The sequence below is a fragment of the Rhagoletis zephyria genome, unplaced genomic scaffold (assembly GCF_001687245.7).
Source record: "Rhagoletis zephyria isolate East Lansing unplaced genomic scaffold, Rhagoletis_zephyria_1.1 Rzeph_scaffold_00052, whole genome shotgun sequence".
Classification (NCBI taxonomy): Eukaryota; Metazoa; Arthropoda; class Insecta; order Diptera; family Tephritidae; genus Rhagoletis; species Rhagoletis zephyria.
In genome coordinates, this window is record NW_016157136.1 from 571676 (window position 1) to 599304 (window position 27629).

Below are 27629 nucleotides of genomic sequence, written 5' to 3' on the forward strand. Positions count from 1 at the left end.
ACAGGCAAGTCTTGAAGCAAAATGATACTTGATATTCTTTAGATCATGTTTTTCATTCGCTCGCGACGTTTATGTCTCATTTTCGCGCGCTCGCACTATGCTCACTACGCTTTTTCTGCTCTGAAGTAGACCTTTCGTGCTGTCGTCGTGAATGATCACTTTGCTTGTTGGGTTGGCCATCGCGTTGTCCACTACTGTGTCGTCCACTTATAATTTGCGAGCTTTTACTATGTCTAAAAGAGAGAAGCAGAAAAAGAAGTGATATTATTTTTTGTTTGTGTAAATGAAAGTTGCAAACAACAAAAATGATTCTACAAGCTACAGAAAGTGAAATGGAATAATGAAAGTAAGGCAGTAGGGTAGTCCTTAATTTTTATGTCAGACCTGCTACTTAAAAAATTTCTTCTAATCGATTTCGACCTGCAATCGTAGTGGCTGAAAACGTAAAAAATTTTAATTTCTTTGTCGTAATCGAGTTGAAATCGAAAAAATTACTCGACTTGTGAAAAATAGCATAACTAGACAAATTGAATTCGATAAATTTACGCGAAAAGGAAAAACGGCATGGCTGCGTGTGTTCATGCGTGCTCATTTTTTATTGAAAATGAACGAATTTAATATTCGAAAAAAAAACGCATAACTAAAAGGACAACCCTACTACAGTCATGATGAAATTTAAGTCATCGTATTGAAAAGTGAAATGAATTCGAGACATATCGAGCCCTCACCGCCATAAAGACGTAAGCGACATTTTTTTCAGAATTTTGTTTTTGATGCGGAAATGTATCTAGATGCTCTAGCAATATTTCTGCTTCAAAAAGAAAATTTAAAAATTGTCGCCTACGTCTTATTGGCAGTTGGGGCTCGTTATGTGGTTAACGAATATTGTTATTGTGATTTTGTGATATTCTAAAACTGAAATGATATTCAGGTAGATACTGAATATGTGGTTCATGGAATTTCTGCGGCTGCTTTCAGTAATTAAAGTTGACTTTAGTGCCATCATTCTGCATGCAATATGTCTCTATTATGTATTTAGTTTGCATTTTTGACCTTTCTAGCCAGATAGAGAGGAGCGGCTAAGCGACGTTTCTGGTCGAAATGTAAGCGATGGTGCAGAAGTTGTTTGAGATGAGCGAGATGAAGCTTCCTCCGACTTCATAATGTGGACAAGTGGTCCCACAGACGTTTCGTGCTTTTCAATTTCTGAGAATTGTGCTATTCTCTCCCGACACGTCGCCGAGCAACCTGCTAGCTTCTAATTTAGTTGTCAAATGACCGTCGCTGAATAAAGTTTCGTCGTTCGGTGGTATATTAGGTAAGTTAGGTCCATTCAAAGTTTTGACAGAGGCTATGAAACTATACGGGTAACATTTACAGAATTTAGATTCAGTTTCGACAATTTCATTTTAATGATTGAAGATAGTGTACAAAGTTCATCTGGCGTAAAACCAATGTCGAAAAAAAATAAGAGTAATCAACCTTCAAGAAAAAAAAATGCGAATAGACGATCCTTTTCGTAGAAACCATAAATCAAGTGATATTGTAATCGGATTTATCAAGTGATGAGGAAGAAGACATGTGAGGAGATTTAAATCGGCGCTATGAGAGCGAAGTGATAGACTATGAAACTTCGAACCGCAATTCTGATAAATTTTGGAGCTAGCGGCAACAAATTAATATTACGGTAAAACACCAATACAAGTGGGCTAAAAAAAGCCATTGTCCAGTCGGGTACGAACACCTTTACGTAACATTGTGTCGCGTTCATCTTCTTTAAGAGAGGGCTGTGGAGAATAATAATGACCCTTACAGCGTGTTTAATAAGCTGTTCGATAAAGAAAGGTGGCAACAAAATTTAAAGTAGAATTCGATCGACAGCAGAGAAACATCTCCGTTTTCTTTTTTTAGTCACAGAGGAACCCGGATTCCCTTAGCCTAATAACTTTACGTGCTGCGACAATTCTGTCTGCAATATCCGCAGGAGCCGTGTTCAACATACGTTAAGCGCCAAAGTAGGTGTGGTTCCTAATGCTCCGCTAATTCCTGTTTTACAAGTGTAGCCTTCTCTATTGAGTTCCACCTGACAAGGGCTCCTTGAAGCAAGATAGGCTTAAAACTGGTTTCCTAGAGCTAATGAATTAATTTGGGCGAGAGACCTCACCTTTTACCGATAATTCCCCTACAGCAGTACAAAGCAACCGACACCTTGCTTACCCTTTCCTCAATGTTAGGCTTCCACGACAGCCGCCGTTGATCGCCCACCTAGTTACCTGATTCAGGTAACCTTCAGCCAGATCAAAAAGGGGGTATAAAAATCGTCCCTTAACCGAAAGTTCCACATCATCTACAAAGGTACCAGACCAGCTGCTCTATAAGGTCGTTTGCAACCGCAATCCAGAGCGAGGGAGAGAGAACACCACCTTGTGGAGCGCTCCTATTGACTCTGCGCTGAGTGCAGGCGCTATTCCACTCCACCGTGACAGTTCTACCACGAAGTAAGTTGTATTAATAGGTTGGTTTCAACCCTCAAATTATGAATATGCTTGACTATTGCCTCTGGAGTGGCATTGTTGAAGGCCCCCTCGATATCGAAGAAGGTTCTACTGCATAATCTTTATGCGTGAAGGCTTCCAGTGACCACTTTACCAATATGTGTAGGGCGGTATTCACCGACCTTTTGTTGCAATATGCATATTGAGCTCTTGAAGGACAGTCACGAGGAATCCCGTTTCTCATGTACAGGTCTATTGGTCTGTCTAGCGATTTTAGGAATAACGAAGAGAGACTGATATGCCTAAAATCCCTAGGGGAAACAAGAGGGCCTTTTTTGGCCTTCGGGATGAACGCAATACTGACTACCCTCCAAGCCTTGGGGATGTACCCGGTCTTCACGCAGTTCGCATAAATAGGATCCAACCAATTGCACGGCACGTTCAGAGCCGTTTGCAGCTGCGCAGGTATGATGCCCGGCGACTTTAATGGGCCCAGGCCATGTGACGATTGGAGAAGTACAGGACCTGAAGTACAAAATATCGCAAAGAAGTACATTTGACTGTACTTCGAAGTACGAAGTACAAGAGCGAAAAAAGAAATACTGTACTTCCGAAAGAAGTACGGTTGGTCGCATTCAGCATAACTCATCAATTTGGTGGTATTTTTTATGCTACGTAAGTCGAAACAAGGCCACACACCGTCTGCCTCAAACCTTTTATTGTGTCGAATTTATTAAAATTACGAAGAGAGGAACACCACAACGCATTCACTACATGAAGTGTAAATTTTCATTTTACGATACCCATTAAAGAAGGGGGAGTTAGAAATACATAAATGTAACAAATCTCGACCCTTATTTTGGAGTTCTTTAACAATGGTAAGACTTTCTGCATAAAAGATAATTTTATTTGGATAGTAGATAACAAGGAACACTAGTTTATGGTCTGCCAGGCCACTACAAATGGTTGAGCGCTTACTGAGTTATCAGAAGGTCAACTCGGTACATATTTCGATTCGAAGATCAAATCATTCGGATTCGAATACTTGGCGCAATGAATTTTGTATCAGTTTGTGTCGCCTTTAGAATCGCATTGAGTGGCGAATTGCATTACAAAGTATACTCCCAGGAGTTTGAGAAGATGAGAAGCAAATGAAATCAGGGTTAAAACTAGATTCGAACATTTAAACAATACCCTAAACTTGGTATGCCATCAGGCACACCTAGACGACTGACACTGCTTTTGATACTCAAATACGATGCTAAAAGCTTAAACAGACGGCAGCGTTAACTGCAGTTGATCCGGATTAAGTCCGGGTTAATCCGGATCAACTGCAGTTAATTCCCGAGTTGATCCGGATCAACGCTGCCGTTTGTTTATGCTTTATGATAGCTTCTAATCTCCATATCTATCGATCACATCAGAAAATGCTTCCCTACCTTTATTATAATCGGCAAACTTGCGGGCCAATGCACTTTGTAAAGACATTTCAATTATAAAAATTCGCTTAAAGCATAAACAGACGGCAGCGCTGATCCGGACCAACTCGGGAATTAGCTGCAGTTGATCCGGAATAAGTCCGAGTTAATCCGGATCAACGCTGCCGTCTGTACAAGCTTTTAGTATTTTATGACACTCTCCCTAGAGGAGAGTCATTACGGTAATGAAATAAGTGAATGTTCAAAGATTTTCAAAACAGTTTATGAAATGTTAGAATGAGAACAAAACTAAGTAAATATTTCAAAAACTACTGTAAAGATTTCAGCAAAAGCGGCGACTAATACGAGAGAGAGAGAGAAAGAGGGAAATAGAGAGAGAGAGTGATAGAGAGAGTTGATGCGAACCAAGGCTAACTACCGTTAATTAAAGGATTCTACGGGTAAATAAGACAGCAATTACTACAAATGAACAGCTACTAGACAACATGCTTGTCAACTACTAAGTACAACTACGAAGTGAAAGTTACGATAAAAAATTTGATTAAATTAAAAAACGCTCTCTTACACTGTGAGAAAGTAAAAACACATCCACAAAATTTTGCATTGAATAATGTCAAAAGTGCTGGAATTTGAATTTTCTACGTGGAACTGGCACTCAACAAACACAAATACATACATATTATGTAATAAGTATGTAGGTAATTAAAGTTGTGGTGCAATTATGGGTAGTGAGTAATAGTACGAGTAGATGAGAGTATGGGTATGCACTTGAACAAATAATATTTTCGAATTTTGAGCTTTCTTTAGCAACTTGTATTTCAAAAACATTCCAAAATGCTGTTTATTTGCTTTTGGGAATTTTTTTTGCAGTGCATTCGGGTAAAATTTCGTTTTGTTGTGATGCAATAGCGAGTGATTTTGTAATACTTTAGTGAAGTTGTCTGCGCTGAAAGCCTTTTGTGGCTATGATAATTTAAATTGAGATCCATTTCGTTCGGAAGTTGACACAGCGCATTATTGGTTGTCTTTTTTCTTTTGAGCGGGTAACTGTGTTTCTCTTTTTTCATTGGCTATTTGAGCGCTCATCGTTACTTTTCTCTCATAAAAATTTTTGTTTTGCATTGCTCTCGCTCACTCTTTTATCGTTGTCAATCAGTGCTTTTAACAGCTCTTTGTCACTCTCTCTCTCTCTGCCTCTCCCTCTCTCTCTCTCTCTTCCTCTCTATCTGACTATGAACATGTGCATAACCCGAACGGATGATGCGTCGTTACGTGACTTCGCATTGTACGCTGTCGCTGTTGCCTTTCCGGCCTGGGCGGCAATTCGCCACTCCACAGCGCTGCCAAATCAGCTGGAGGCCTTTTCACACTTACCACAGGCTTTGCCTCGTATTTCGCCGGTGTTGCATATAATAAATAATTATGATAGATATGACTCGCATCTGAGGGTCGTTTGCCTGGCGCGGCAGGCAAAAAGGGTAAAAAGGCGAAGGATGAGCTGGTCGATTGTGTGTGTGATGGCTTGCGCGCGCATGGAAATGAAATGGGCAATGGCAGGGCGCTACGTTTACGCAAACCACGTTGCAGCGTGCATTTACGCAGTGTCGATTGATTTGAATAGGTGGGTTCGGGCATATACGAAACGGGTGGTATGATTTGGGCATAAATTTGATGTTCGTATGTGATGGGCGCAGATGCTAGTGATGGTGAGGGTGTGGCAGTGCTTGGATTAATGGGTATGGGTATGAGTGATCTAAGGCGCTTGCGACGGGTGCGTGGTGGTGGTAAGGGTGCCGTTGCGAGCTGGGTAGCGTTATCGCCGAGTAGCGGTGAGTGGACGTCATCGTGCGTTTTGAGCTCTGATTTCACTCTCAATGACGTAGTGCACTCTTGTGAGGTTTGCGTCACGGCTTCGGTTGTGATTTGCGAATGTACTATACTCTCACTACTGGCGCTATTGGTATGTGTATGTGCTAAATTCGTTTCGTTTTCGTATACGTACGTTGGTGTTGCGGCTGATTCGTGCTGCTTCGTCACTGAAGACTTTTTGCGTTCGCGCGATTTGCTGCGGGTCATTGAACTGCTAAGTGCGGGGAGTTGGTGTGTGGTAGTGCCGCTAATACGTTGTGGCTCACTATTTTTGCTGAGGGGCGGGGTTTTGCTGGTTGAGTGACCTGCAAATGGTGGGCAATAGTAGAATACATTGTTAAGCACTGCTACGAAAGGTGCGATAAAAAGTGGGTTAATTTCTTTGATTAGTTCTATTGTTAGACGGTACTTTGAAGGGTGTGGTAAGTTTAACCCAAATTGTAGATTTTGTTTCATTTGATCAGCTTTAATTAGGACGAAATTTTTTTAAACTTTTGTGCGGCAGTGCATATAAAACTTTTCAATACAATAAATTTCTGGTGCGCTTGAATTGTGTGGCATTTTTTGTTAAATTTTGTGTTACTTTGTGTTCGCTGCTAACCTAATATTTTGGTGTAGTGTTTGAGGCTGTGTAGCACCCATTATTAAGATGCCCAAAACAAGCAGCTCTGCAAGAAATATTTCACACACAATTAAAACTTAATGTACAAGTGACTTGGAAAAAATTCACTTTGCGCGCCTTATTGCGTTCGCCATACATCAATAGCCGCCTAAAGTAATCTAAAGAGAAGAGCAACGAAAGAAAAATAAATTTCTCATCACTTACCTCGCGTCTTGGACTGTTTATCCCTTTCCCTCTCTTTTTCATGCACTCTTTCTCGCTCGCGCTCGCGTTCGCTTCTTTCACGCTCGCTGTTCGGCCGATGACCGGATAAGCGATGCTGTGTGCTATGCACGCCACAATCGGCGTCTGTACGTCTGCGCAGCGTACGCAATAGCCGCACACCGGCATTAACACTGCGTGACTTTTCAGTGGCACTACGTGAGCTCGAATGGCGTTCGGTGCTGCTGCTGTTGCCACTAACACCTGCATGGCTGCTCGTTACATGCTCTTCGCGGCGTTTGCTACTGCTGCTGCGTCCACTACTTGTGGTACGATGCTGTTGCTGCGGCACAGTCACGCACTCAGCGCGTTCCTCTCGCTGAGAGGCATGCGTAGTGCTGCTGGCCGCACGCCGTCGTTCACCATCCCTACTGTTTGAGGAGTGATGCTGTTGCTGTTTATGATCTATTGTGCTATCCTTTTTGCTACGTCTGTCGCCACTACGACTCGACAATGCATTCGCTGAGCTGACGCCGCTACGTTTACTCTTCACGCGTACACGTTGTTCGTCACGCGCATTCACTTCATCACCCGATGAATACTGCAAACGCGCTGAGCGCTGTGATTCGCGTGAGCTGGAACGATGCTGTTGCTTTCCAGTGACTTTTGCTTGCGTTTTCGTGGACGTTGTTGTAGCGCTGCGCGTTGGTTTGGGTGTACGTATATTTTCGTATTCACGTTCGCTGGAGAGTGAACGTGAGCGTGCACGTGGACAACTTTCCACCGACGATTGTGATGAGGTGCGTACTCGTGTGTGTGTATCGTGTACAGTTGGTGAGGATTGACGTGTGTTACGCTTAGCCTCGGAGGCAAATGTGCCACGGGATATTTTGACTGCAATGCATGTGTCGTTGTTCTTGTGAGTGACCATCTTTTCATCGATTGTTTCGAGTGGCTTGGAATCGCGTCTATGCAGCGAGGAGCGACGGCGTCGCCGGTCTTTATGAGCAGCCTCATCGGAAAGGGCCTATGGGAGAGGATAGAAGATAGGTTGATAGAGGATAGGTTGATAGATTTTTTTTTTTAAACCTTAAATAATATTTCTTTATTTTATAAATGCAGCAACTTTGCTTTACTTTATTCATCAGGTTAAAGAAAAATGTCAGGTTTATTGACAAAGTTAATGTATTTTAATACAAAGTCAAACCTTGTAAAGTCACTTAAGTTGTTTTAACAAAATGCCACAGATACACATATGTAAATATGTTACCGAATCGTCTAAAGCTTTGGCAAGCCATAAACAGTTGTTTAAACATAGAATTTCATTAGTATCTGGTACTCATGGCTTTTGATTTTTCGAGAAAAGTTTATGTTAAAAAAAGAAAATTACCTTCATAGTTAGATCGGCATTTTCATTCATCTCGCTCAATATAAATGCATCACGTTCCACATCCATTTTACGATCATACGGTTGTGGTGATTTTACCTTGAAGACAGGCGTCAATTCATTTGTTATATTTTCATAGTAGTGATCATTATTGTCATGATCGTAATCATCTTCATCCACATGCTCATCTTCTAAACTCAACTCTTGCATGGACATACGTTTACCGCGCTCTGCGGAACTCGTACGTATTCGGGACTGTATATCCGCTGTACGTCGTATGAGCTGTGGTTCAACAGCTATTGGACTATGTCGTAGTAGATCGGGTTTATCATTCAATAATTGCCACTTGGTGGCTTTCGTTTCTGTTGTTGTTTCAATTTCAGCTGCCGCTGCTGTTGCTGCTGCTGCTGTCGTTGTTTCTGCATTATTCGCTTCGTGTCGTCGCATTGGCTTCGATTCGACTTCGTTACCGCTTAAGAACAAACGTTGACGCGACGGTAGCGTACGTCTTGTTGACGCACTCATTGCGTTAGTATTGCTGCTCGGTAGCAGTTTCGTTTTAGTTTCGTGAACTTCTTGACCGTTATGCGCGTTCGCTACGCCAAAGTAGGAGAGCTCGTGTTCGCGTAATTTACGTGCACCACGCGCCTCCTTGATGATTTTCAATGCTGCACGCTGCTCTTCGGTTGGCATGCAGCGGTCGATTGGTTGTTTGACTGTGGTGGCTATATGAATTTGGCGATGCTCGGTTGAGTTTACAGCTGTAATGAAGTAGGTGAATTGTGATTGGAAGAGAGAGGAAGCATCTCAAGATTCCTTAACTGGTACTTACCACTCGTAGTCGTTCTTGGCTTGGCCCTTGGCGGCGATTGCATACGCTTGAAAGAGTCGCGTTTTTCCAGCGAGATATGCGGCGAATGCAGTTCAATGCTCATGATATTGGACTTGGGCAGATCTTTTTTGGTAGGAAAAGAGTTTATAGAAAACGAAGCTTAAGTACTAAGTGCAGACTGATGGCCGTATATCTTCTGCTAAATCTATGTACATGCATACCCTTATTGCGGTTGATCTACTTTGTCTATCAGTGTCTTGTTCACTTTCTCCCCGCCTCCCGCCGCTAGTTCTTATACCTTACATTTTCTTACTCGATCTACAACTCTTCTACGCACTACTTTAATTACCTGCTTTATCCAACACTGTCGGCTCGCCTTTCCGCTCTTCGGCCTCTATCTTCCAAATAGTACGTTTGGCCTTCATGCGACTCCAACTACCGCTCGAGTATTCCACGCCACGTTCATCCTCTTGTGAAGAACTCTCCAGCGTACCACCGCCGCTATCGCCACTTTGTTCCATTTCCTGCGCACAAAAATAGCTTTTCACCTCTTCGTCTGCACTATCAATGCCGTCCTCGTCGTGTTGCCGCTGTGTCGCTGCAATGTCATACATTCGTCGCAGTTGCGATAGCTGTTGACTCACAGACACCTCTGCACTGCCAAGCAATTTCAATCGTGGCGCTACAAGTGGTGCCGGTGGTAGACTCAAGGAAAGTCTGCGGCTAGTTGTTGTTGTTGCAGTTGTATTAATAACAGTATGTGTGGTTAGCTCACGTTCTGTGCTATCCAGAGATGTATTAGAATAACGACGCTTAGTTTCCTGATAGCTATTTGAGCGTAACATAGGTGTGGGTACCACAATGGGTGCTATGTTAGCTGATTCTAGTGAAACTATACTGAGCCGACGCATAGCTTCGTCGAACTCGTTTGCAGAACGCATAGTTTTGATGATCAGCGAAGTGGACTTGAGTCCCTCGTCCAGCATGCGTTGATGTTCACGCAGATCTTGTAGTACTAGCTCTTGTGCGCTGGGACGTCGATTTGTGACATTGGGATTGGGTATGCTGTCAGTAGTGATTGGCGTTAGCTTGGGAGTACCTGAGTAAAAGTGGTGAGAGTTGGATTTCTTTCTTTGGCTTGGTGTTTGGAGAATTTCAGTTTTATACTTATCTACTGGTTAAATTAATTGGTTTAAAAAAAATCCATACAGTTAGTAGCGACAGCTGTGAAATATTGAAAGGATCAGGCAGGGGCTTAAAAAGGATATCGTTGCCTTAATATAGAAAGGCCCTATGTGACATCGTCGCTGATTTACAAAAAGTCGTAACTAACTAAAAATCGAAAATTTTCGTTTTAATTGATTATGATGCATTTGATCGAATTATGTGGCCTCACATCGTTTTATGCAATAAAAGATTTTAGTTAGTTACGGCTTTGTGCATTTCAGCGACGATGTGAGATAGGGCCTTTCTATATTAAGGCAACGATATTTAGTGTTTAATTTGAGCCAGGAAATATTGGTTGATAAAGGTTTCGGATAAAAGTAGTCAGCAGAGTCAGTAAAAGCATTGCATTGGCTAGAGGGATTGGAAGTGTAAGAGTATTTGGCGTTAGGAGAAATCTTCAGCACATCTACGAAAGAGTTGAAAATGGAAATACATACATATGTTATTGTTGAGAAAGTAGTGCGATTATACAAAGGTATTTTTAGAAATTATGAAGTAGCGCCACAAAGTATAGATAGATTGAGGGTAGAATATCGAGAGGCTCAGCCAAGCCGCATGCTAAGTTACAATGTTTACATTTCATATAAAATTTATATGAAAAAATTTTATATGGAAAGTGGTTATTTATTGAAAACCTGTCGTCAGATGCTTTGAAGTCAAAATTTTTTTTTTGGGAAAAAAGGTTTATATTGGACTCTTTAGTACATAAATTCTCACTAACTTTTTTTAAATGGTAATCATACGCCCAGCGAAAGATTTTTTTTCTGCACTCTGACTTTTCATTTGTCCCCCATTGAATTTTTGGGAGATTTTTGGAGAACATATAAAAAATAATTTGTACTAAAAATAGTTAAATGAAAAATTAATTATAATTTTTTGCAGTTTCCTGAAGAGAAGCAAAGTTAGTTGATTGAAAATTATTAAGGGATATCTATATATTAATACGCTAACATAAATTTTGTCTCCGTTCGTTTGGCGATTCTACCGAACCGATTTCAAAACCAAAAACACCGTTGGAAAGGTAATTTTCTGTAGATGTAGGAGAGTTTTTATAGTTTCGAAATTGGTTGAAAATCGTCGTTTAAAAATTTCCATATTTGTGTATGGTTGTTTTTGAAACCTGTACAATTTTAGCTGTTTCGCATTTTGTTTTACTTCGTATTTGAAATTAAACTTTGAAATAAAGATAAATATGAAGATGAAGAAACAAGTGATAACGATGAAGACAAAAAAAGGCAAAAGTGAAGATAAAGACGAAAATTGAGATAAAGGCGAAAATTGAGACAATGAGAAATACATAAGAATTGGGTTAACAGAGTTGAAATTTTCCATAAAGGTTACTGAAATATTTATCGAAGTTTATTATCGCAACGCATCGAATTATTCCAACTGANTTAGTTGTCCAAATTTACGGATAGTTATCGAGCTATAAAAACGTGTGGGATTAACGAAATTTGTCAAGTTAAAGAAATGTATCAAGTTATCGATATTTATTGAATTATCATTATTTATAGACTTAACGAAATTTATCGAGGTGTCGTAATGCATGGAGTTCTTTCAACTTACAGAGTTATCGATGATTATTGATCTACTGAAATTGGTTGGTTCAACGAATCGAAGTTTATGGAATTTTCAAAATATATCGATTTATTGAAATTTCAAGGTTATATAAGCTTATTGATTTATCATTGCTTATCGAATTTAATCGCCTTAACAAAGTGTAACGAATTATCAAAATGTTTAGATAGTTTTCGAAAAATGTGGAGATGTCAAAAGTTAAAATTTATAAAGGCATCCAAAGTTTTTACATTTTTGAGTTATCGAAATTTATCGAGCCATCGAATTTTACAGTTATCGAAATTGGTCGAGTTAACGAATTTTGTTAAGTTATCGAATTTTAGTGTTCTTGAAATTCATCGAACTTTCGATATGTATCAAATCATTGAAATTTATCGATAAAAGTGAATTTATCGGGTCAATTCGAAGTCCTGCCGAAGTCCTCCAAAGACCTTCTCAGATAAAAAAAAATTGCTACGTGTTAAGTTAGTAAACCTCTCCAAGGCTTCTATAACTAGAAAAACTGTCGAATTTCTCTCTAGTGAAAAATTATTTTTTTCCCATGCCAAATACATGGGATATTTTGAGCGCTTTTAGTGACCTCTAAAGATTATTTGATTAAAAAAAAAACATATATAGAACAATCCTAGGGGCGAGAGCCCGAAATTATTTTTTTTTTGAGCCACCCTACTGTGTACACTCCCATTCATCTGTGCATTTTCAGGGTAGTATACTGCAAAACCCTTTCGACGCGGTGCGGAACAAAGAGAAAAATGTTATAGCTCAGTGATTTTAAATGCGCTAGTGAGGTGTGGTGATTCATGTATTAGGGAGTCCTTCGCTAACCAGGCATACATACATATGTGTATTAGGGTGGATCACCAAAAAAAATTTCGCGCTTTTTCTACCGGAATTATAAAATCTTTATATTTAAAGACTTACGCCAAAATATTACCGAAAAATATTAAGATTTACGCCAGCTGGGTCGATTTGAAAACACCTAAAAAAACCGAGTGTTTTTCTTAATAAATTTAATTTAATAAAATATTTATTTTTCAAAAAAATCGCCTCGGACGATAGAAGAGTTAAAGCCTAAAGGTATGCATAAAAATGTTTAAACATTTTATCATCGGAATTAAAATTATGAAATTTTCGATGGTATTTGCAAATCGGCCTAATAAATTTTAATGTTTTTCCAAAAATATTATGTCGAAAGCACTAAAATGTCATAGGTTTTATACTTCCGATTGAAAACCAGAACCGTTTTTTTTTTTCTTTGTATTGGGAGCGATGCATCCTAATATATGGAACTGGACAGTACGTACTGGTACTGTAATGAGTTAAATCCTATCAACGCGACAGCGCAACTCTGCCCAAATAACATCGTGCCGACCACAGTAACATACCAAACAATGACTAAATGATTTCATAGACTGAGGAATCAGAAACTGACCTTACAATAGGTGACAACAGCAACGAGCTGCTGAAAGAGTTTAATGCCCTCCTACGCTTTGACTTCTGGCGTCCCAAAGTGAACATTTTGTTAAACAAATATCGATCGATAGTATTCGACAGGCAAAACTGCAGCTTACTGGTGAATACTACCTCTCGGCAGGATCCAGTTTGCCGATACCTTTCCAAAGGAGCATTTGGCATTTTCGATCTTTTCATTGGTCCAATTTTTTATGTAGCGGGTCACAAGCCCAGCACACCCCAGGTAATTAAGAGGGAGTTACACTAGCAATTCGCACGAATGGCCAAATCATGATAGCACAACCCAAAAAACCTGCAAAACTGTAAGAAACTGCGAAAAAAAACTAAAATGGCGCAAAGATTTCAAGGAAAAAGATCATTAACTTAATAGCCACGATTTCTGACCACTGGCTGGATTGGCTTTCCGCACCACAATCCTCAGCGAGAAGTCCAAGTGGTTTAAAGATACCAACGAACCAGGATAACACATAAAAGCAAAGGTTCCAGAGACAGCGCAATTCGTGGTAGCCGAATGGTCAGAGTTGTGTACCCGACCCACGACCTCGCCTTTTGCTTAATCTGCTATGCTGCCGTCTGTCAGGACACAATTCTGATTGGATCAAGCGCGCCATTAATTCCGATTAACGTTGCACTCTCTCTCTTTGCTATAACTTAACCTAATCAGGTTATCGACTTGCAGGGCAATTCTGGCTAAGATAGTAAAAAGTCCTTCGAAAGACTCTTGTTATTGTAGTCTTAGAAAAAAAGCTTTCTCATTGAACAACTAGTGGTGAAAAACTATTTCGAGAGAAAACACTTTTATATCATTTAGCTCGCAAAGCTACAATAGTCGCAATGGCCGACTAAGCAAAGTATAAGCGTGCCATTCAAGATATCCGAGTTCGAGTCCTCGGGCACTGAATTTATGTCTATTTTAATTGAATTACTAGATTTTACTGTTTTAAAAATTAAAATATATATTTTTAATTTAATTTAATTTTTAAAAACTTGTTTTATATTTTTTTTTTTAATTTAGTTGTTATTGTGTTAAAAACTAAAACTTTTTTTAATTTCGTTTAATTTTAAAAACGTAGTTTATATATTTTTTTGTTTTTAGTTCAATTTTTTTCTTTCTTAATTAAATTGCTTCTAATATTTAGATGTTATTGTTTTAAAAATACAATTTTTGAAATTTCATTTAATTTTTATGAACTTATTTTTTCTTTTTTAATTTTTTTTTTACTATTAGTTATGTTTTCTTTTAATTTTAAGATTTTAATTTTTAACAAAATAATAATATATTTATAATTTCATTTAATTTTTCGATGTTGATTTTTTTCTTTTTTACATCAATCAAACAGCTTTAATTTTTTATTTCAGTATTCTTTTATTTTTAAATTTTATTGTTTTTTATATTTTATTGTATTTTATATTTTTTAATTTCATTTAATTTTGGAACTTTTTTAATTTTTTCTTTTTTTACCTAAATTTCTTTCTTTTCCTTGTTAGTATAACTTTCTTTTGGGTTTTAGGCTTTATTTAAACAAATATATATGTATTTGCTTATTTAATTTAATTTTTAGGATCTTATTTTATTTATTTTTTAATCTTCCTTTTATGTCGTTTTTTAGTTTTACCTTTTGCACTTTTTCATTTAATTCTCTATTAGTTTTTCGATTTTTTTTAAATGAAACTATTTTTTTTTTCATTTTGTTTTAATTTCTAAGTATTACTTTTTTTCATTAATTTTTTTTCTTTTCCTAATTTAATTTTTAGATTTTATTGCTTAAAGGAGAAAAAAATGTTATTTAATTTTCATTTAATTTTTTAAAATATTTGTATCTATTTTCGCTTTATTAATATCTATTTTGTAATTTCCTTTAATTATTACTTTTTGGTTGTTTCAAAAAGAAAAGTATTTATGTTTTTTAAATTTAATTTAGTCTTTAACAAACTTTTTGCTACAAGGGGAAGAGCATAACGCCAAGACCTCCTTCTGTAGCACATCTTTCAATTAGTATTACGGAAGACAGTAAAGAGCTTTTAAGATAGTTGCCAGAATTGACTGCGTTGAGTTAAAAACAGTTGCCCGTTAGTTGACTACAGAAAGCGGTTTAGTATATAATTTATAGATAAATAAATATCAATGGATTAATACTCCAGCACTCAAAATTTTAAGCCAATTTAACAAGGAAGTATATCTCATTCAGCTCCCAAAGAGGTTATGGGCATGCAAAGGGTTAAGTTGTTTTTAGTAAAAGTTAATACAAAATTACCAACAATAAAACATTAAAAACCACAATACGTTAACAGCTATGCTGAGCAAAGCAACAACAAAAATTAATTCAGTAGGAGGAGAAGGGGGAGTAGTTTAACATATCACAAAACTAAAAGGACAAAAAATCAGATAAACAGTAGATCAACCCACAAAAAGAGTAACTAAAAGTAAATTACATACATAAGGCTACTTAAATTCCGTAACTAGTAAAATAAATAGTCCAAACATAAACAAAAAAAACATTTATATATAGTACATTGGACTAGAGAAATTGACGGTACAAAATCACTACAAACAAGTTAACAAACTATACATACATAGGTTAGACTAAGAAGATATGAGCAACTCGCCTACCTGTGCTTGGCCAATCGCGTGTGCCAGTGGCTGCTGCTTCGTCTAAGCTCAGATTGATTTTCGTGGAATAACCATTTTGTGTGGAATGCTCACGACGTTTCTCCGCAATGCGCACACGCTCTGCAACGGATTTATTCAAGACAGCTGTTGGTGAGTCATCTGTTAGGACGAACCAAAAAAAAAAAATGATTTAAGTTACACAAGCGTATTGAATGCTAAAGCATTGAACTTCCTACAAACCTTTATCACGTCCATCGCTTATGGTACTACTGCCGCCACCACCAGCTACTGGTTTCAGCTGCACGCCCCACAGCGCATCCGCGCTATCGATGTTCTCACCCAAATGGTAAGGCTTCGGTTTCACTGGCTTATTTTTTAGTATGCCGCGTATGCCGGCGATTTCGTCATTTTCATTGTCCGTTGTATCGATACCACTTGTCGTCGAGGCGTAGCTAGCATGCGTGCCTTCCGCATACGAATCGCTGCACGCAGTCAATTTTTGCACCGAAACAGTAACACCAGTTGTTGCTGGCAACAATACTGGCGCTTCCACAACATCGGGTGGTTCCATTAGGGTGGCTTTGTAAGCAACCAACGAACTGGCGATAGTGCGATGACGTTGACGATCATCACCGAAATGTGTAACGTTACCGCTTGCTGTTGCTGCGGTTGTTGTTGTCACAGCTGTGCTTGCCGATGAATTGGTGAGACTTTGCAGTGGACCGCTGGTGGTGCGGCGTCGCCGACGGAAATTATTCGTTGGCGGCGGTTTGCCATCTGTTTCGACAATATTAACACGTCCCGATTCGGCTGCGAAATGCACTTCAGTTTTACAAAACTCTACACGTTTTTGCGCATTCTGTGCGCGCTGGAAGAGCGTAGAAATGCAACCTTGACTGCCCTCTGGATTGCTGTCGTATCGACTCAATTGCATGTTGGGCTTGCTGCCCAACTCAGCCGTGTCGTAGAAACCATTTAGGTGCACTTGCGAGGTTTTACGTAAATTATCACGCACATACTGACTCTCATCCACCGCGATTGAATGCCGCTTGTGTAAGTCTTCGTCGGGTGTATGGCGCGCAGGTGATTTACCTGCACGAAAATGCGCCTGCGTGACTGTTTTGGCTGGCTCGCCAAAGTGTATGACTGTAGCGCGTGCGGCGGCAGCGGCAGCGGTGCTGGCGGCAGCTGCTGATTCCGTTGGCGACCAGTTACTGAGCTCGCCTGAGCGACCCAGTCCGCTGTCCGTGGAAGCGTCCATGCGCAATATGGATTTATTTTCGGGCGGTGACATCTGCTCAAAACCATACGATTTGCGACGCGAGTGCCACTCCGTTGAGTTGGTATCCTTAACTTTCTGGCGTGACTCCAGACTATGTGAGTTGTGCTTCGGATTTGTAGGCGAATCGCGCTGTGCTAAAGGTTCGCTATCTGGTGAAATACGCTGTGTGCCGACTGCCCTGAAGGCAGACTGGTGCTGTTGAAGGTGTGGCGGTGTCGAGATCTCTGGTGACTCTTCGGGCGTTAGTTGTGGCAGGCGTGGTGTGGACAATTTGCGGCGCACGCTCTGCTGCACTTCAATGTGTTCGTCTGCTTCGGGCGGTTGCTGATATGCAATAAAGTCGTCCTTATATAACGACTCATCCGATAATTTCTTAAGGCGACCGCGTATCTCTTTCAACGACTCGGCGGTTAGTAGCGCATTATGCTTGCTGTTAGGCGCGGTTGTAGTCGCGTCTTTGGGGCCGTGTAATATACTCTCGAGTGCTGCTAGATCCACGTGATTGTTGCGCATAGCGGTGGTCAAGCGACGTCCACTCTCCAGTTCGGCGCGTATGCGTGACACACTCACCGAACTGGCAGGTAGATCGAACAGGCGACGCGGTGTGCTCGACGCTGATTGCGCTTGCTGATCGATGCTGGTGCTGGAGCTATTATTTCCTGAGGAAGATGACTGAAAGGAGCGTCGCAACTTACTAACGCGACGCCATTCATTGGACTCGGCGATAGCTTCGTGCGACTCCCACTCGTTGCTCAGATCGTCCGTGGAAATGGAATGCGAACGCTGCAGCAATGCGTTGTTAGAGCTGGACGACTGACCAAATGGTTGTTGCTGACGACGCAGCTGACGCGTGGTTAAGCTGTGGTGGTTAAAAGCGAGCAGGAATAATAAAAATTTTTGTATGTGTAAGAAAACTTTTTACAACTAAATATTTTTTAAAAATAAAATTTGCTTGCCTACAATACTTAAAAACCCAAGTGCGCAAACCAGCTGCTGTGCAAAGCGTTCAATGACAATTAAATTGAATTGAAATCAGCGTTACACTAACAGCTCAATTGAAATTGATTTTCTTCCAATAATACCTCACAGTCAAAACTGTAATTTTCACTCAAATACTCACCGTAAATCATCGTCTTTGGCATTGTCATCCATCGACGACGACGACATTGTCTCCGACGCTAGCTGCGCAGTGGCTGCGGAACCCGCGTAATGCCGGAAACTTTCCAAGTCACGTCGACGCGTTGGTGTCGCCCGTTCAAGCAGTTCAATTTGTTGGTTTTGTTGTTGTGGTTGTTGATTCGTTTGATGGAGGTTTCGTAGTTGTTGTTGGTGGTGGTGGTGGTGGTAACGGCGTCGCGACTCATCTGCGTCGTCAGGCAAAGCAGTCAGAGCCTCAGCCTCAGCCCCGGCCGCAGAACAATCATCACAATCAGCTACGCCTACGCGCGATTTGGTTGAATTGCTGTTTTGGCCATATAGAGTAGCTTGTTCCAAATGACGCGCGCTGCGTTGCTGCTGCCACGTTTTTGTACCAGTCACAGTGCCATTCGAACTTTGTGTTGCTGTTGCTGTGCTTTTTGGTGACTTTATTGCTACGTTACTTGTGGCTTGTCGACTTTTGTTGCTGTTGTTGTTGTCGCCGCCACCACTGCCAACAATTGCATGTAGGCTCACCTTACCGACAGCGCTCTTGTGGGTGTTCGCTGTTGTTGTGTTGGTGGTGTTGGTGGAATTATTGCTGCTGCTGTTGCTGCCGCCGCTGCTGCTTTTCTGTGAAATTTAAAGAAAGGCAAGTTTATTGCTTAAGTCTTTTGTTTGCTTATATTTATTTTGATTTGCTTTGTTGCTGCTTAAAATACAAGTAGGTAAATGACAATTAACATATTTTAACGTTGGTTTGGTGTTTTTTTTTGTATGTAAATAGAAGTTTGAATTTAAAGCAAAGAACAAAGAGCCATACAAAAAAAAACACACACAAAAAAGTTCTCTCTGACACTCTGATTGGAAGAAGATTAATTAGGTATAATCTTCCGAGACAAATTTTACTGTCACTTATTTTTCTTGTAACAGCCAAAAGCTACGCATTAATATGCAAGTATGTAAATAAACACCAATGGCATACTTCTGTTGTTGCCCACGCGCCACACATTTTTGAAAATATTTCATATATTTGTATGCAAAGTGAAATCGCTTCAAAAATTGAGAGTTGAGTCTAATATTCAACTGGTAAATAACAGTCAGTGACTTCCCACCCATGGTTTTTGACAATTCTCTAAACGAGCTGGACACCTATATATATATCTACTCAGTGAACTCATATTAACATTGAGTGTAACATTCAAAAAGTGATGGGAATGAAACCAGTTGCATTCATTTCACCAAAACATTTTTATTTTATTTTTATTTTAAAAATTTTAGGATTGCACTATTACAGCCTAATAAATTTAAAGCAACACATTTAAAAAAGTTGGATGTGATGGCTATCGGACCAACTGTATTCTATTAAAATGGGCAAATGATGAAAAAGTACCAAAGGATATGTAAAAATTAGTTTCCATTTTTTTGTTTTTATAGCCACTAAAATTTATGCATAGATCTTAAATATATGACTTTTTTTTGAGTTTAAAAAAATTTTATGTTTGCAGTTTTAACCTTTATTTTAGTTACATAAGTACCGACGTGATGTCTGCTAGACCACCATGGCGTTACTAACGAAAACTTGTCTTTTTGTTTATATTCTTTACGTGTTTGTAATACATCTAGTTGTCGTATAAGTAAAACAAAATATAGAAATTTTCACGTTTATTACTAATTATGAACATAAGATATTGCAATCTCAAATTCAATGGGGGAAAAGTATTTATCTTAGTAATTAACATTTAACAATTAAATAATTATTTACTTTTGAAAACATTTTTTCTTAAAGAATAACCCTTTGGCGACCGTCACTGATCCGCTGAGGGAATTCAAAGATATGACACCTGCTAAGTTGTGAAAAAATGTGGGACCTATATGTCCCAATGGTCGTCAATGGTAAAAATCTATACACCGTTTTTTTCTACTCCTAGCACACTTTCGATTTAAAAGAATTGTTTACGCGAGTGCTTATCGGAGAATATTCGATTATTATTGCACATTGATTTACATTATATACATTTATCGATTTTTAATAAACTTTTCGTGAAGTTCCAGCTGTTTTTGCTCGTGCTTTTGTAGCATTGTGACAGTCTACTTTTGCAAACTGCCGAGATCGTGCCCCTTTTACAACTCAAAGGCACAAATCGCTCAACTGGTTAATGCCGATGATAGCGATGATGATGAACGTGCTTTCGAATTGCCGGATAAGATATTTCTTTTCTTGAAGAGAACGCTGCCGACCTTGAACTTGCACGGAGGTGCGAATGAAGTGTAAGGTTTACGAGAGAAGTCACAGCCACCTGAGCCAGTAATTTTGAAGTGGTAAATCCAAACGACGATTACACTCTTTCGACGACCACAAATTTGCATCATTAGAAGCGGTCAAAGATGGGCCTTAGCGCAAAAGTGAAACGAGACGTATGAGGTGTGTTGTTTGCTAAAAACAAGGCAAGAATCATCGAACAAACGCATGCTGTGGCTCTTGCAAAAAATCAATGTGCTTTAAAATATGATCGTGTGCTTTAAAATTATTTTCCAATGTATAAGCCAAAAAGTAAAAAAAAAATTTTTTTTTTCCTAGTAAACCAACTCCTCGGCAAAATTCTAAAATGTCATTAATTTTTAACGTTGAAAAACCAATGGGACATATATGTCCCTTCAGATTGGGGGATCTCAGGCGTAGTCTAAGTCTGCTAACTTTTTTGTTTGTTTTTTTTTTTTGTTAGAAAGAGGAAGTTTGCTCGCAACTTCTCCGAAAGTTCTGAATATGTAACTCTACCTAATACAGAAATATTGCAACAAGCAAATAGGTGAAAAAAGTTAAGTTTTTCCAAATTTGGGACGGCCTAGCAGATAAAGGGGGGAATCCATCCTTAAAAGTAACTTCAGAAAGCTGCATTAATTATCTTCTAAACCTTTTTGAAAAAAATCGGTTCAACAGTTTTTCCAGGAAAAATTTATATGCAAAAGGAACACCGGTGTCCCTTTGGTCGTCAAAGGGTTAATAACTAGATAAACAACAAAAATAAAAAATAAACATTAAATCAACTGAATTCTTGATTCTTGAGTGATTCATTATTGAATTACAATTCTAAATTAAATTTAATTTTAGTTAGCAAGTAGTTAGAAAATCACGTTGCTTTTAGATAATTTTATATTATATATGTGGACGAAAATACCTAGCAACGTCAGCAAAAAACAAATTTTAAATCAACGTGAGTTCTTATTTAGTCACATAAAACTTGCTCTTTGTTATGCTAAAATTTTATGTGTGGGTTAAAATTGCATACGTACAATTTTTCTAAAAATTCTAAAAACAAGAAATTTATTTCTGGTGAAAATCCACACCAACTTTCAATTTTTTTCACTGTACATTTACTCCTAAATAATATCCTTTGGTTTGATATGCATATATTTCCGATTAAAAAATGGGAAAAGGCAGTTTGTGCGAGTAAATAATGTCATACGATCGAATAGAAATCAGTCTCAAAGCATTACTTCCTTTCTTCTTACAGGATACTTTTTGCCCAAAATCAATATGCCTACCATCCACAATACGGCGATGGATGGAAGAACAAACTTTTAGAGCTTGGAACACCCCCTGATTTTAGCTGATTTTAGGGATGGGTTATCAAAAACTTGGCACTCAATGAGGAGAGGTTGATGTGATTCCAGCTGGTCATCCTCCATTCACTAGTCTTAACCTGAATTACTTCCAAGAAGAAATGATCCCCACAAGCTAAAATGAAAAGTCCATGGAGAACTAAAGGAAGACCCTGCGTTCATTCCTGGACTTTGAGCGTGCTTTCCATAGCACGAAACGCTATCTTTATGTAGAGTAAGCATACTTAAATAGAGAATCACTACACTTACTCTAAGACAAGAAATAGTTAGATTACTAGCTGCAAAAGTATAATAAAAGAGAAGTGATCTCCCCGCTAATAGTAGACGACCTATTCTGCTTTCGGATTAAGGGGATGATGTTATCATTGAAGTCACCGTCGGTAATCACCTAATGTGCCTAACGTCTCCGTGACATAGCCATTTTCTCCAGAAAAAACAAAAGGGACAGACTAGATTTGTTGGATTTGTTCTGGCGGGTTGTAGTGCCATAAGAATCACAGATTCCGTATTCTACACAGATTCAAGTTAAAAAATACACTTTAGTGACCTCGCACTCGCAAATCTCAGTCTTCGCTTACCGGACCACTACAGCGCATGTGACGCACAGCTATACGCTATATTGGAGGCTGTTCTATGGCTCATTGCTTACGCTCCGCCATAATAACCTCAAACTATATATTCTGATAGCCAGGCTGCTTTAAAAACTTTAAAATGCAACCGACCAACGTCCAAAGTAGCCATGCCATACAAAAGGACTCTGAACCTTCTGGGATATACTGAATGCTCATTGACCGCTGTATGTGCACCTGGGCAAAGGTGTATTAATGATAACAGCATGAGAGACGAGTTAGCAATGAAAAGGATGGAAGTATCCGTGGTCAATTCCGCACTGGACGTAGACTCCCGCAAATGCAGACTAGAGTCACCGACTAGGTATGTTATTGCTATGTGATCCATGATATCCATGCAACAAGTATTGTAAAGTTCTCATTCGGCATGGACGTTCCTCTCACAGATTAGTAGTCGACATACTGCCTTAGGAGCACGAATGGAAAGAGATTTGGATGTTTGTGATTTTGAAACAACAATTTGTGTCGCAGTTCAGAGATGAGTTAGAAGTGGAGAGCATCGAACACCACTATCACGCATCATTGGCCCAGGCGCGCACCGCTTCTTCAACCAGTAATTTACAGACTTCTTTACCTACTTGAATTCAGAGAACATTTTATTATTATACAAAGCTCGATGGTTGAATTTCGAATTGAAGGAAGGAAGTAATTGACTTGCACCTGTGGCATCACAACGGGCCTTTTCAGCCTACGCTGGCCTACTTGCTCTTGTACGTAATAAGCCACTCCAACCTAACCTAACCTAAACTCCGTTGTTATGGCTAAAAAATAGTTCAACGCCTTTTTACTTAACTTTTGTTATTTAAAAACTTTTCAACCTAAAATAAATAAATCACGGCCAGACGATGTGGAAAATTTCCAATTCTCCAGAAATTTTACAGTTCTACCAATTAAAATTTGATTTATTATAACAAAAACAAAAAACAAATTTCTACAAGTACAGAGTATACATATGTACATATAACCGTTGCATCAACTTAATTAACCACGCACGAGCTTTTGGATCTCGTAAGTCCACCATCGCTTTGTTGTCTTCGCTTTGGAGCGACACCGCCCACACAAAATCATCGACAAGTTCCGTGCGCAGAAAATTGGCTTTCTTTCAGCCGGGTTCATATGTATGCCCTTTTCTCAAAGCAACAGACATGCATACCCAAATATCCGTGACTGTGTAGATTCATTCACTTTAACATCAAGCACAGACGTCTAAAATTCGCATAACAAAAGCGTGAGCACTGAAAGAAGTAAGCGCAAATAGTGAGGGCATCGAAGGCAATCAAAGGACGGATGGAATGGGAAGTGTCTTGTGCTGCCGCCGCTGCTGCTAAGACTAAAAACACAAATCGCAATTTTCGGTCATTGCCACGGTAATGCTGTGTAACTGTGCCGGTCACTGCGTGGACTGTGAGCTTGGAATTAACATAATCACGCAGACGAAAAATCACAAATCTACAAATCTGCAAAAAAGACGTTCAACCAACTCGACCAACTAAATAACCGTACAATCAACCAACCAACTCAGCTTAACGACAGTCACTAATCCAAAACAAAGTAGAAAACAAAAACGCAAAAAGCTAACAATTCGCAATGAACCCCGGTCGGTAAGCCAACAGCAGTGTCGACGGTCAAGTAGCTACATACTTATAAATAAAAATTAAAAATATTTGGGCCATTTTAGCGCGCATTGAATACACTTTAATGTATAGAAACATATTAAAACAAACCTTAAATATGGAAGCGCGGTTTAGCCGATTTTTACGTAATTTATAAGGAACATTTTTTTCTTTGATTTAACGTTATCGATATCTTGATCGATTAATTTTTATTAATTCTTTGCATAAGTAGTTATATTATATCGTTAAATTTTTAATAATGAATCGCTGTTGAGATCTTTGTCGATATATATATCGATATATTAATCGTTATCGTTATCGATATTTTCGCCGCAATCAACATGTATATACACATGTACTAATATTTAATTTTTTTTGGGGGTAATTTTTTGGGTAATCTTTGTTGATTTGGTGGTTATTAGCGCAGGTACATTACATCAATGAATTTGTAAGTATGTATTCATCTCTACCAAGATGTTTATCGACATCTTTATCGTTGTATAAATCGTCATATTTATCGATAGTTTCAACGTTATCATCATCGATGTGCTAATCGATATTCATTTATCTATATATGCTTTACATATATCTATATAGACATAAAGATTGATATCGATATTTATCGTTTTCGATATTGATATACATACATATTCGATTTTTTAGCTGACATCTAAGAAATAATTTGTTTCATTCATTTAATGTTGATATATTGATCGATTCCTCGTAATAGTTGTTAGGAGAAGGAGACCATCTCTGTCGAGATGTTTATCGATATCTTTTTCCTTATATTAATCATTATGGTTATCGATATTTGTGCTAAGAGATACCGTCATCCTCGTCGCGATACTTATTCTTTCGCTTTAGTCTATTTGGTTTTGTGTCATTTATAAGAAATATATTTTTTCATTGATTTGTTTCATGCTTTCGATATATTTATCAACTAATCGTATATGTATGCTATATTGATATATTTATACGTATACAGTGCTATCGAGATGTTTATCGATACTTTTTCGATACATACATTTTCATAGTATATCTATATTTTTGAGCTGATATCATTATCGAAGTGCTAATCGATATCCATTTGTATGTTATAGATATCTAAAGCGGTATCGATATTTATAGTTTTCTAAACAATACTTGTCAATATCGATCTTACAAAAAATCATATTTTTGATACCATACTAATGAACAATGTAAACAAATGTACGAGTGTATTCATTAATTTCCAACAAAAACCAGTTTTTCTAAACCTTTATTTATTTACATAAAATTAACATTTACTTCGACTACACCGATTTCAATTAAAGAGATTTACTACACGATAGCTGCAGATTGCGATAAGCTCTAAGACAAGTAGAGGCTTACATTTTATCGACAGCCACAAAAAAATACTAAGCAAATACATAAATAAAAAAACCAAAAAAAAAAAACAAACGAGAAACATTCATTAGCTTACCATGAGATTACTCAATTTCAAACTTGGCGCCGTATCTGGCAACAACCGCACTGACGACGACTGCGAATGCAATGTTGACGCCGACGACGATGACGATAGAGGCAGCACAGTCGCATTGCTTATCGCCTGACCTTTGCTGCCGCCGCTACTGCCACCACTGCCACCACTGCCACTACGACAAATTGAATAATTGCATGGTACACCGTCATCGCCAGCGCCAGCACCATCGCCATCATCCGTCTCGCCATCGTCAACAATGTATGGCGTTGTTGTCTCAGCCATAGCGGTGGTGGCCGAGGCAGTTGCAGCTGCTGCTCTTTCGAGATCATCATCAGTGCTTACTTCGCTGATGTCCACAGTTGTGGCGATGGTTGGCGGTGATAGCTGCAACCAATGAGTATTTGCTTCAGCTAAATGCTGTTGCAATGTGCTATGAAAATGATTGTTATTGCTCATGCCACTGTTATTGTTGTTGTGGTGGTTGTGGTGGTGGTTGTTGTGATTGTGCAAGATGCTACGCCCGACACCGCCACCGCCGCCCACACTATTACTTGCCATGCAAATGGGCGATGCTGAGGCGGAAGCTGAGGCAGATGTTGAAGCGGAATTGGAATTGGACGAGGACCATGAGCGGGATGAGGAAGTTTGTACGGTTTGAGCGCGTATGACTTTAACGGCACCATTGGCGGTGCGCGTCTGCAACACTTCGAGTTGTTTGCGCTGTGTGTGTTGGGTGCCGTTCGGCTGTGAGATATTTTGGGAATCGGATATCTGGAATGAGCAGAGAAAGAGAGAGAGAGAAAAAGGATATATATGTAAATGAGTAATGAGTTTTTATGCGTTTGGTAGGGACTCTACTGGAGGATAGGTAGGGAAATGCAAATGTATAAACTTATATTCCAAAATTATATGTTAAAAACAAGGGCGGCCAGCGGTGGTACAATCATTTTTGGAACTTAAGCTTTCATACAAGGTAGTCCAATTAAACGAGCATCTGCGGCACCATCTGAGCCTTCGGTGAAATTTTCTTTCTTTGAAAGTATTATTCTACCATCTAGGAACCCCCGTCTTGCTAAAATAAAGTTCGACGCCTTGTTCGTGAAGATTTTCAATCGCAACTGGACAGACCGAATGCGAATCTCGAGACAGATTTATTTCCTTCGCAAAAAGCACCCAGTTTTGCTTCATATCAGTTTCGAATCAGTGTAACAGGTCAGAATATTGTTTGCCGGTAACCGGTCTACTCTTTTCTAGGTAACCCATGTAAATGTCGTCGTTAGCTTGCTGGCGGAAAATCGCAGCTTCGACGTCTTTTGTGCAAATTCACCCGGAGAAGTCAGAGTATTGGTTAAATATTGTCAAACACTCCTTTGAAGTGGCCATAGGGTTGCCCTTTTGAGTTTCACACTGCGATGTAAAAGGCTAAAGGTAAGCAGATTTGCGCTTACTTGGTTAGTAATTTGTGGGAATTTGTGGACCAAGATGAGCTCTCTACTTATAGTTTTGTGAGTTCCAAATACAATCAAATCCAGAAATTTTATATCGACCAAGTCATTGTAGAAGTGCCATAAGTCGAATTGAAGTCTCAGCAGGAGCGTCGGGATGCGAAATGGTGATGGAAATTTTTTTTTAATATTTATTCTAATATGTTACAGTACAGATGAGTTTCCATAACTATAATTATCTTTGTAGCCAGCAGCTTTGTAGGGCCACTACTACAGCTCCTGCACCAATAATCTAAACAAAGGAATAATGCGCATCCCTGCGGACGAATTTTATGACTCGAATATTTACAAAAGTATTGCCTAAAGGCTACAAGGAGTGTGTGTACAGGCTCTACGGGTACAATAAGCACAACGTCAGAATCGCTCTTTTATTGCTCTACTGGATTTTCTATCTCTAGATTTAGTGATCCAAGAGAAATCCGTCTTCATTGCCTTCTGGACTGCACTCTTTTGGATTGTGGCGTGCTGATCATCGTTCCGGGCGCACGGCATTATTTAACGACAGCCTGATATCTGGAGTGTGTTTTGGAGGAGACCACTTCGTTAGCTTTCATTTCATACAACGGCGCAAGGGAGAGATCTAGAAACACTCTTGGGCAGCACGGTAAAAATTTTCTATACTGACAGCTCCAAGAATGATAAA

At 39.1% G+C, this 27629-nt stretch overlaps 1 protein-coding gene across 2 annotated transcripts in view; it reads right to left on the reverse strand.

Annotated features, from left to right (window-relative positions):
* Positions 1–105: 105 nt before the first annotated feature.
* The window catches only part of LOC108368646 (uncharacterized), a 108219-nt gene continuing 80695 nt past the window's right edge, over positions 106–27629 (reverse strand). Inside the window, exons 4-13 of one of the 2 annotated variants that reach the window (XM_017623539.1) lie at positions 25482–26252; positions 18137–18786; positions 15975–17875; positions 15735–15893; positions 9195–9944; positions 8846–8968; positions 8017–8774; positions 6630–7653; positions 4500–6108; positions 146–233 (exon numbers count right to left, since the gene is read on the reverse strand). In XM_017623539.1, the coding sequence (XP_017479028.1) occupies positions 5165–6108; positions 6630–7653; positions 8017–8774; positions 8846–8968; positions 9195–9944; positions 15735–15893; positions 15975–17875; positions 18137–18786; positions 25482–26252 (7080 nt within the window). In that variant the 3' untranslated portion in view covers positions 146–233; positions 4500–5164. Of the gene's footprint in view, positions 234–4499; positions 6109–6629; positions 7654–8016; positions 8775–8845; positions 8969–9194; positions 9945–15734; positions 15894–15974; positions 17876–18136; positions 18787–25481; positions 26253–27629 lie in introns of both variants that reach the window. The other variant, XM_017623547.1, reaches the window with a different exon arrangement.